This window comes from Acipenser ruthenus, chromosome 6, assembly GCF_902713425.1.
Source record: "Acipenser ruthenus chromosome 6, fAciRut3.2 maternal haplotype, whole genome shotgun sequence".
In the NCBI taxonomy this organism is placed as follows: Eukaryota; Metazoa; Chordata; class Actinopteri; order Acipenseriformes; family Acipenseridae; genus Acipenser; species Acipenser ruthenus.
In genome coordinates this window covers 7,352,618-7,364,730 of record NC_081194.1, presented here as the reverse complement: position 1 = coordinate 7,364,730, position 12,113 = coordinate 7,352,618, and the positions used below count along the sequence as shown (strand labels likewise).

The 12,113-nt window shown below is 36.5% G+C and overlaps 1 protein-coding gene across 1 annotated transcript in view; it reads left to right on the top strand.

Moving 5' to 3' along the window:
* Nucleotides 1-3,319: 3,319 nt before the first annotated feature.
* Nucleotides 3,320-12,113, top strand: part of LOC117411543 (ryanodine receptor 2) — a 207,026-nt gene continuing 198,232 nt past the window's right edge. The window contains exon 1 of the mRNA XM_059024865.1: nucleotides 3,320-3,439. Coding sequence (XP_058880848.1) covers nucleotides 3,392-3,439 — 48 coding nt within the window. The 5' untranslated portion in view covers nucleotides 3,320-3,391. The remainder of the gene's footprint in view (nucleotides 3,440-12,113) is intronic.

The window sequence follows — 12,113 nt, the reverse complement described above, 5'->3', positions numbered from 1 at the left end:
GAGTTGTCGAATGTTTTGCATGGGTTATTTTTGTTTAAAAGGGAAAAGGTTCTGCATTCAACATGAGAACAGGACCTGCTGGTGTTAACTTTCACACTTGTCATGCTACATATTGAACTCAGGGATGAGTTTATCAGCCTCCGCTGGGTTCAGTATCCACACTGCTTGATCATACTAACAGCAGGGATAAGGAGCGGGGAGGAGGCATTCATATTTAAAAAAGAAACAAAAAAAACATTGTTCTTCTCAGTCATTTTAAATACTTACTGGAAAGTAATTTTAGAATATATCGGCAGTTTTAACAGTAATTTCCTTGTACCTCTTGCAGAAGATTCAAAGGAATATACTACAATTTGGAGATTACAATTCCAGAATGATGTTACGCAGCAGTATTTAGGGCTATACTTTTGTCTTTTAATTATTTATTTATTTAGTTTGTCCAACCCTGCTGTTAAATCATAAGCTTTGTCAACCCCAGTGACCTTTGTTATATATAACGGTACATCAGCATAGGATCAAAAAGTGGTTTAGACATTAGAAAGTTGGAGTTGTTTTATCTGATGTTTTATATTTGATAGACATTAAGTGTAGTAAACTTTTTGGCAGTGATTGAAAAACTGAACGTCGTCAAACAAAACTAAAGCTCCTGTATAAAGTCATCCAATGTATGCAGATGCACATAAAGAAACGTGTGCTACAAACTCTCATTGTGAAGAATGTGCGTTGAGTGGTAAATGTATGTAATATCTGACCAAGTTATAATAAATACATCCCAAACTTTAATACAGGTACAGACCTCCAACAATAATGCATTCATAGTGTATTACAGTATATACTTTACTGCATTAGAAAACGGTCGTTTTGATACCCAGCTTTGTTTTATGTTTAATGTTAATGACATTTGTTCATTAAGAATGAATCTGGTCGGTTTCATTTTGACAGATGTATTTAAATGCAGTAAGCATGTTACCATTTTAATAGTCCTTGGCACAGGTCGCACATTAGTACTTAAAGTACCTGAATTATATTTAACAATGTAGGTAGTGTAACATGAACTGTGTGTTGACTGATAGCCTGGAGATGTTTTTGAGCACCTCAAGCTACTTTTACATCTGGTACAGATCTACTCTTCCAGAAGACTACATACCTCTGTGACAGTATGCTTATTCTGTATTTACGAGAATATAAGTGCATACACCTATATGGACAAAAGCATTTTCTAAATGTATCCCCATCAGTCACGATTTTTTAATTGAATTTTTAGAAATTTTATAAACCGTTTGAACTCTATGGAGTTTGAGAAATTGCCCTGCCAAAACTTAAAAAAAAAAAAAAAAAAAAAAAAAGAACATATATGCATTATAAAATATTGTAGAGTGCATGGGGGTAGGAGTCAGGACTGGTACGTGATGCAATCTAAACATGAAGACCTAAGCCAGACATCTGCTCCTGCAAGGGAGCCTAGCTCTCGTACAGCGGTATTGGTGATTTTGCTTCAAAGCGAGAGGTCCCAGGTTCACGTCCCACCTCCGCCTGCGCAAAGCCCCTGCTTGTGGGAACCGAGGTTAACCACATTGGTGTTGGTAGTGGGATAGAACAAAAGTGTTGAGTATGAAGAGAGGAAGCCAGGGGGAGACCTAACTAGAGCTGGCATGCCATTAATGCTCGAGTGGATGCTGGAAAAGGAATGGAATTCGTCCAGCCAGCGGGAGACGGAAGGGATGCACTACACCTCTCACCCTGACAGACGAGTCGCAGCACGGAGGACACAAAGCACAGCCAGGGGGGATGGGACCCAGGCCCCACGTGAAGTAACAGACTGCACACACAACTTCCAGGGGCCAGCTACAGGCTGCCAGCATCTGACCCAGGAGGAGTGCACTTTTTTTGGCCAACCTTGTGGCAAAAACCAGATCACTTCGGAACTGTAGCAATGTCTCTTCAGGGATGAAGAGAACTTTAGGAGGGAGCTGTGTAGCGATCTGTACTAAGTGTTATGTGTTGCATGGTTTTGTGTCGCTGTTCCGTGTATTGTCTGTGTCCTGAGTGCCTCTGCATGTGAGTGAATACACTTACGGGGTGGGGGGAGTGTGATCGAGTCGTGACCCCAGTGTGCTTGTGAATGTCCAATCGTGTTGTATTTGTCCCTCATTCAATTTGTGGGGGCCACTAACATGGCTTGTTATGTCTACATTGTATGTCTGGTTATGTCAGACATTTACCATTTAATCTTATGATTTAATGAAGCATATTGGTAAATGCAGGTATATCATCGAATAATGTATTTATTCCTGCATATAAATTGTCAATTAAGAAAATGATCATTAAAGTCGAACAATATATTTATTTCTGCATATTTTCCATTAACAAAACACAATGCACAGTTGAGCAGCACAAGAACTATACTTTTCCCGTTTCCAGCGATAAGCACACCGTCGAATGAAACTGTAGTTATCTTCGTTAATGCAATCCGGAAAAAAACAAACACACAAAAACATTTCTAACTTTTCAGAGGAATAACCGTGAGACTTTAAACATAGAGATATATAAATGTATGATGTGTTAAATAACTGCATAACTCAATACAGCATTAGCCTATTCTAACATTTAAAAAAAAAAAAAAATCTAAAATAAAGTTTGCTGCCACACACCACACTATCACAAATAGCAGTCCCATCTTTGAAGAATTCAGAAGATAATTAGGATCATTAATCTTTTCAGTCCTGATTTGGACATCAAAGGTCTTGTCTTATAATCTTAGTGCCGTTTACAGTTCTTAAAGTACAGACGGGACCTTACAGTCCCATTTATCCAAATATATGTAGAAATATATGTTATCATGTATATTCAATAACGGAGTTCCTTTTTTTAATTATATAACTTAATTTTGCATTCTTCAGCTCCACAAAAATAATTCAGGACTGAAAGGGTTAACGACATATTCCTCAGATATCTTGGCTTTTTTTATATGTTTCTTATTAGTACATGGAACTAAAACGATTTACTCATAGTAAATACCAGAAACTCAAGTCTGCACAGCATTGCACAGCAAGTCCTCTTTTTCATGCTACTGCACCCTAAGTTTGCATGAAACATTTACTTTGAATTCATCCTTTAATGGTGCTTACGTAGTATTTTAAATAGTAGTGGGCTAGTGTGTATAGCAGCACTGGAGCATTCTGCGCAAAAATGAACAATGACAGCGCGACAGCCTGCAGGGGGAGCAATGAATATATCAGTTGGTACAGTTGTATACCTGCCCAGCTCCTCCCATTAGAATTCCCGACTGGCCAATGACCATCCAACCCAAGGAATTCTGTGCACCGCTCTGGCTTTCAACCTGCTGCCTCCGCCACAACTCTACATCCAGCTGTCTATAACACGGGCAACCATGGCTGAAGGGGGAGAAGGCGAGGATGAAGTCCAGTTCTTACGAACTGTAAGTACCAGCGTTTTGCCACCTTTTCCTTTGAACATTCCGCAAATCTGCGGACATCGCATTTTTTAACACCAGTGCCTGCCCGGACTTTTGTTGCAGAAAAGGGAGTTTCTGTAATTTGCATGGGTGCTACTGGCATGTATGCTATAGGCAGAATTAATGCATATGGGTGGTGTTACATTTGAAATTATGTTGTCGCTGTATTGGGGATTGTTACAGTCTTGCTGACGACTGAAAGGCGTTGAGATTGTTACACGCAGGAGAACGTTGAGTTTTCGAGGTAGAAGTAACTGCTTTACCGGTACTCTCTAAATCGAATCATTATTGTGATATTCACCACAGAAACAATGCAAAGCATTCACCAAGTGTGTTGTTAATTTCACGTTGCTGGTCCAATATTTCCGGTCGGAAAAGACTGCAGTAGCTGGGCAGAGAGCATCCCATTCTGGCATCCCTGACAGACAGTGCATGGATATTGTGACACTGAAATACCTTCAATGCCAAGTGCTCCCCTGATGAGCTGGCTGTGTAGAACTGCTGATGCATTATGGATAGGAAGACTCAGTTGTTCACAAGGGTAGTAACGAATATTTCCCCAAGTGTTTAAAAGCATAGTTTGAGGTCAAGTCTTGTCCATACAATTGAATTTAGACAATTCAAATCACAACTAATCTGTAAATAACAAACTTTTATTCTAGGACATTCATCCTGGTGGGCTAGTATAAACACACACACACACACACACACACACACACACACACACACACACACACACACACACACACACACACACACACACTGTAAATTAAATGATTGAAAAGGAAAATTTGAGGTTTACATGAGGGTTGAGGGTTTTTTTTTGTTGTCTTATAAACGGTACCCAAATAGTTATTTTTCTTTTTTTTTTTTAAATCTGGTGCCTAATCATTTCATCTGGATTAGTCATAATGATATCCATGTGCATATCATTGTCGCTCTGAATGAATTGGTAGCATTTCTTCATTTATTTATTTATGTTTACTGTTAAATACAGATCTCTGTGAACGTATTGATTGGGATACGCATCTCGTATTGTTTCGCATTATTACCCTTCCCCCACCCCCATCCTGTGTGCACAGTACATGGTCTGCCTCCTTGCATTTCAATTTTAAAGTACTTTGTCCATTCAAACATAACCATGAAAATACAACAAACAATATTCATATCTTTCTCTTTTTTAAAAAAAAAAAAAAAAAAAAAAGTTGTCTCAGTTAATTTCTGTGGGATGACAGTTCCCTGTAAATGGCGTTTTAAATTGTTTGTCTTTTTTTATAACGTTGTGCTTTTTTGTATGCACTTTTATATTGCATTGTGCGAGAGCTTTATATATATATATATATATATATATATATATATATATATAAATATCTGAATAAATAATGAATACACAATGTTGCAGCAGTTTTGGGGTTGTAGTTATTTTCTACATGATGTCACTGTCAAATTGTTAGCAGCAAAAATGAAGGCAGTACACCAAATCTGCACACTGTATATATATATATATATATATATATATATATATATATATATATATATATATATATATATAGCTAAGACGTGTTCTTACGTGATGCATATGGTAGTTTGAGCTGCAGTAGCCATTTTAAAGCATGGTAAAATAGAAGAAAAAAAAAATTCCTGGCCCTCCCCCCACTTTATTGCAGCACGACTCCAAATGCAGAAGCAAGTGCTATAAATAAATAAGACATGGCATATATTTCATTTGAATTATCAGCCTTTCATCCTATATTGTGTGAACTGTCAATCGATTCCTGATTTTATTTTCACGTGTGTGTGTGTGTGTGTGTGTGTGTGTGTGTGTGTGTGTGTGTGTGTGTGTATATATATATATATATATATATATAGTTTTTAGCAGCTTACATTCTTATATTGAACACTTTAAGAAGTCAGTGAACTTGGGGTTATAACACTCTTCTCCAAATATCTATAGAATTTATTTTATTTTGAAACAATTATTAACAGCTCTCCAATTATTATCTTTGAAATGCTGAATGACAACAATGCCTTTTTTTTCTTTTATTCGGGTTGATTTGTAAAATAGACTACAGACCTTTACGATAAAGATGTGATAATGAACGCTATGTAGTGCGGCACAGTACTTCAAATCAGTATCCTGATTGGCCTAAATGCAATGCGTGCGTGACAGAGGGCAGTCCTTCGACTAGCAATGAGAATCTGGTTGGCAATGTAATTCGCAATTCCTGACTAAGATTATCTACCCTCTTAATACTGCCTTGAAGTGATGCACATTTAGAGACGACCTTGAAAAAAAAAAAACGTCTTTCAAGGAGAGGATGTTGTCCAAATTAGCGTATTATAGGTTTGTGTTACTTTAAAAATGCTAAAATAAATAAATAAATAAATAAATAATTAATTAAATCATGTGCTAAACTATATATTGTGGAATATCATCAGAGCGTTAGCAACGCTGTATAATAGTAATTACAAAGCTGTTTTTATTGAATTACACACTTGTTAATTACTTATTATTTGTGGTATCATTGTAACATGTTATTAATATACCAAATTGTATTAAAACAGAGCAGTTTATTATAGTTATTCTGTAATGATTTACCTTTGAAGTACTGTAAATAACAGTAAACGTTGCTGTAATGCCTATCATTTTACAGGTTTTAATATCATACTTCAATAGTAAACTGCTTAAAACGGTAAGGTCAGCTGAACTCATAGTTTTTATAATGCTGATCAACATGGGTGGTGAATATTGCAAACTAAAAATATCTGACATCTGTATGTAGTGGAATTAGGATTACAAGATTTTGGAAATTAAATATTCATCTTGCCTATATGTTTCCAAATAACCCTGATGATACAGTTGAAAACTAACTAGTGCAATTCAAGATTCTGTTTCTATTCATAGTAATGGAAACACAGTAACTGTTGCATACAGTTGCAGTACATCACTGCTGGTTTATTTCTACTTTGGGTACTGTGGCATGGCACTCGCTCACTGACAATATAATAAATACATCTTCCCTTAACCTTAGTGTTGCACAGCTCTGACTGGGGGAGTATAATCCATGAGATCAATTTAAATGAGAGATAGAGCAGAATACTGCACACAAGGGAATGGGAGTTGTTTTGTGTATACTGAATGCAATATGCGAGGAAGGCGATTTACGGAGGCAATTTGTTCAAAAAGGCAAACATCTACTGCAATTTACAGCGCTTTGATAGGGACAGAAATTGCAAATAATGTGATTGTGTCATCAACATTTTCCCAAATTGTACTTAAGCTTAACAGTATCATCTTCTGTACTCCACCAACAGTGAGTCACACTCTTCCAGATTCCGCTGCACTGTATTACAGCAATTTTCTTTTCAAACCAGATGGATGCTCCCTTCAGCGTATAAATGTTTAATATGCGCTTTCCCTGTTACATAAATGCTGTCTGAAGGTTGCTTTGTCAATGTCTTCTGACATCACAGTTGGTTGGAATTGTACATTTGCTACTTTCACACATCCTATTATATTTAGGGCTTCTGATTTCCGGTTTTAACCGAGAAAAAACATTAAAATACCCCTGATAAATAAATAAATAAATAAATAAATAACATCGGTGTATATCCAATAAACAGGAAAAACACTGGAAATGGTTACTTGATTCACGCTGACGACCCCTTTCCCTGTGGGGAAAGGAAAAAAAAAATTCCTAATGCAGTTGGAGGGCAGTGTCCCTCCTTCCTGACTTGTATCTCGCATTGATTTGCTCTGAATACTTTAAACCCACCCTAACTACTGAGTGGCAGCAAATTCCTACATTTCTATTGGAGGATTGTAACACACTTGCAAGATTTAAAACAGATGTTTTTGCTTATTACAGTTCTATAGGTAGTATTTACACGCTTGTGGAATTTAAAACACAATTGCGAATTGTGGCGAAATGTAACAAATGCCTAAACACACAAAAAAACACCCCAGAAGAATATTCCCGTGACCATAATGATTTGTTGAGGAAGACAGCAAAGGAAAGAAGCTACAATTGAAGTGTGCAAGTACTGTCAAGTTACTATACAGATTGTGACAGAAAAACACGAAAGTCTACTGTTACAAATGGATATCACACGAAAAGTATAAATAAAGAACAAAATTGTATTGTGTCCTGTAACGCATCTTCACTGATAGTAGATTTCTGCCAAACATTTATATATTCATATGCATCATTTTGGTAAACAAACAGCAATAGAAAATACATGGTTTTACTTCATCTATATATATAACACAGATAGACCAAATTCACAATGAACAATGTATTGGCTCAGCATTAAAGTCTGTCTGTGTGTGTGTGTGTGTACAATCACATCAACGCTAACCTGGAATTATGCCCTTAAACAGATCGATTTTTAAGATGTGGGTTTCTTGCCAAAGTGACAGATTTGCAAGGTTAGGACTTCTAGTTTTGTTGGAGCAATAGAGCTTGAGAAGTTTTGTGTAGTGTGACTTTTATGTATCACCATTATATACACACAATGGCAAGGGAAACTTAATTTACTTTTTTATTCCCAAACGCATGACTGGCCGGTATTTTAAATGAAGTTAAGCATGTAAACATATAACCCAACAGGGATTGTATCTCATATTTTACAGGACATGCCTTTCATCATGTTTAACCCTTGGGTGGTATTGGGGAAAGGGAGTGATGGGTCAGTTATTGATAACCTAGATATATGGTAAGCTGTTGCATATGTGAATGAGACAGCCGTATATGCACACATTACATTTCCCACAGTGCCAGGTTGCAGTCTACCCTTCTAAACAAATTAAATGCTCTGTTTGATTAGACTCGAAGGGTGAATATATTTATTGGAGAAGCCTCTTAACCTGATGTACACTGGGGACTATGACGGAATATTCCTGAAGATATGATTTTAACAACCAGGCTGTGCAGTGTGTATGTTCAGTATTTGAGAATTCTATCTACAGACTGGGGCTATAAGGCAGACCGCTTTGGGCTTTGAGCTTGTGTACCAAGACGGAGGCTGGACGCGAACCGGTAACCCTGCGCACCGCAAACAAGCATCTTAACCACGTGGTCTGCATTCATGGTTTTAGAGCTTTTAACCACATCTCATCTCACCAACGGGACAGGTCATAAAAAGAAAATAATTTGCCTAAAGCTAATAGAATTACCCACAATTTACTAACCACTCATACAACCAGTTCTGAAATAGATCTTAATAATAACTTCCTCAGTCCCTGCATTCAAATACTCTGCAAGGATATATATATATATATATATATATATATATATATATATATATATATATATATATATATATATATATATATATATATTAGGGCTGTCAGTTAAGCCTCCAAATAGCAATCGATTAATTGGGCACACAAACTCGAATCGTTTGAATAAATATCGATGATTGTACATACATTTTCGCTCCATTCCTCTCCCCGTGACGTGATTATTGTGCACAACAATTGAAAAATTTCGATTTTCGCTTTTATCGTAGCAGCCCTAATATTTATTTGTTTATTTATTTAATTAATACATGTTAGGTAGTGTTTGGTGTTGCAATCTGGAACCTGAAATTCACACATAAACAGCATACAGTGCTTTTAGTATGCTTTACTACACTTTACTATGCTTTAAACATGGTATACTGCAGTACAGTTCTATAAGGGTATACTCAGTATAAGTATAGTGCAGCCCTTTACGATTCAGGTGTATAAACATCACAGGTTAAATTAAGGCAAGTTTAAAACAGGTGAAGGAATTGGCTCAAACCTCTACTTGACATAGTTTACATTAAGGTTTATGTCAGCATTTCTATTGAGCTATGGAGAATACACACCACGTAGTGAAGATGCAGCTACAGTAGGAATTAAAACAAGCGGTGGTAATAAAATGAGATAAAGCAACAAGTATTTCTCCTTGTCTCTTCTCTCACTTGAGAAGAATCTGTGCAGGACCCTCTGGAGACAGAAGCAGGCGTTGCTGTCTCTGTACTCAATTACTGAGGCTGAAGTTTATAGAGTTTCCTGATCAAGCCGAATCGATTGGCAGCCTTCCTCCTTGTAGGGTACCCGTGTGTGTTGAGAACCTGCTCCATAAAAACTAGCTAGAAATACTACTCACAACGATCATATGTCTCCTGCCTGCAGCTAAGTTTTTTTTTCTTTTTAATTTACTGTATTTTGCTAAAAATCAGAGCCTAAGAATTAATCAGAGCTTAAGAATTAATTCTAAACCACTATTAAAACTCACTACAGCCCCCAGTTGAGCATGGTAATCTGGTTGTAATATCATCTGGATATTTGTAAAAAATATATATTTTATTTCTGTATTACTGCACATAGTAATGGAGTCTGATTCCTATTTTCAGTAAGTGCAGAAAAGTGATGTTTTTGTACGTCAGTTACTGTAGTGGCATTGAGTAAGATTGCTGTGCTTTAACTGTATTTACACATCTGTTAATTTCTGTGTTATACAAAATACTCTTTTCACACAATATCTTGTGCTGTTTACTTGGCAATCGTGTTTTCATTATTTAGGCTTTGTGAATAGAGTATTTACGTGGTGTCCTTGGAATGGCTTGCTATCCTCTTCATCATAGTTCCTGTGCGGTATACATGAAAGCTTTTAGTGTAATGTTTCTTGTTGAGTATAATAATATAGCTGTGATTGCAGATTAACTGTGTTGCTTAGTGACTATACTGTACACCTGCTATTTCTTCTTTGATCTGTCTGAAAAAAATACTGGAAATATTATTTAACTTTTAAAGTTTTTACATTTTGACAAACTTGGATCCATGACAAAATACGTTTTTTTTATTGCATGAAAAATGACAAAGGGATGTATTTAAACATGCTTCATAACTGTTGTATTTGTAATATGTGTTCAACTTTTAGTGTGGGACCTGGTGCTGTTCAAGGTTGTTCACGGGTGGGGGAAAATGTTAAAAACGATCAGCAGTCTGAGCAGACAGATTTATTACAGGAGTCACATCTAACCGGTAGTCTTACCTAAGTTTATAGGTTTCTACATAATACAGTATGTCTTTTTAACCATGGTTCAGAGTATTCTTTCAGTTGCATTAATTTACAAATGAGTGAACTGATTCATGTGAAGAAAACCATTGTGTTAATGACATCTGAAATAAATTACACATCACACCAATCACACGAATGAAGAGTGTGTCTGTCTCTGTTTCTGATTCCTTGACTGTGCCATATTGTACAGCTGATAGAACATGAAAATAATTGAATTTTGATATTAAAATATAAATATTCATCTCACCACTTCCTATTATAGAATAATATTTAAAAAAATATGTTTTGTTGCCGTTGTTCATTTTGCCATATGTATTTACAAACCTCATATTTATTACTGTAGCCAATAGCATTGTTTGCACTATGAAACTAAATTAGGATATGCTTCCTTAAGGCGTAACAGATCAGTGCCACCTTAAAATTTACTAGCTGAATGAGGCAGCAAAGCAAGGTGTTTGGAATGCACTTGATTGGGGTGGAGGGAAACAAGACAAGAACATTCTTGGCCAGTCACGATGGGCTGTGTTGGAATTGCGCATTGACATTTTGAGGGTGAAAGAAGACTCCCCATACAGTCAAACAGCAATAAACCAATCTAGTGCATGTAAGAGACGTGAGCATTCGTGACGGCTTATTCAAGGTGTCTCTCACATTCACTTACATTGAACCAACAAATCTGTTCAGGGCTTGCTCTGCTTGCTTGCTTACTAATCAAACCATGAACGCTTTAAGTACAAGCAGCTTATTTTTCTGTTTGGCACCAAATCATAATTGTAATATAGGGATCTTCTATAAAAGGATAGAATTTGTAATAAATAATAATAATAATAATAATATTTCATGGGGCCAGTGCCCCATCTTGAAGGTTACAAGTGAGACTGTAGTGGCTAAATAGCCAGGTAGAGTGCCATTGGAGTAAACACTGTCTAAGGTTTTATAGTTTAATTCCCAAGGCTGCAAGCTTCAGTGTGAATGTCTTATTGACAAAAATAGATATAATTGATTGTGGTAGGGTAGAGAAGCACAACGCTGCAGCTAAATAAATCTGTTCTGTGTCAATACTTCAATAAAGGTGCTAGGCGAACCAGTGGATATCTGGGAAAATTATAATTTTATAGGTATCTGCCTATATAAATATATATGTCCTAGTTTATGATTCCCTGTTTGCTGCTGATAACATACTATAGATGTATGCAGGGCAAATCCTGATGGTAGACATTGGTGGTAGATATTTCTTGTCTTGAGAGTATGCCTAATCAGACACAGGCAATCAATTCCCAGCCCTTAGCCATGCAAACAGGATTACTTCCTTTTAGCCTGCTGCACAGTTATTGAACCAGCTTTCCAATTGAATCAATTCCATGTGCATGTAAATGAATCAATTCCATGTGCATGTACATTTTTTGTTTAAAACAAGAAACAGGTCTCAAAGGGCAGCAGTGTACTAGGTGTGCAATCAGATCTTTGGAATGACCTGAGGTCATCTGCCTTTTGAAGTATAACATTCTGTGAACATGACCTTTATCAATGATTGAAGAGGGGCAGTCACTCAAAGAATAGACAAAAAAAAGGGTGACCTTTTATTT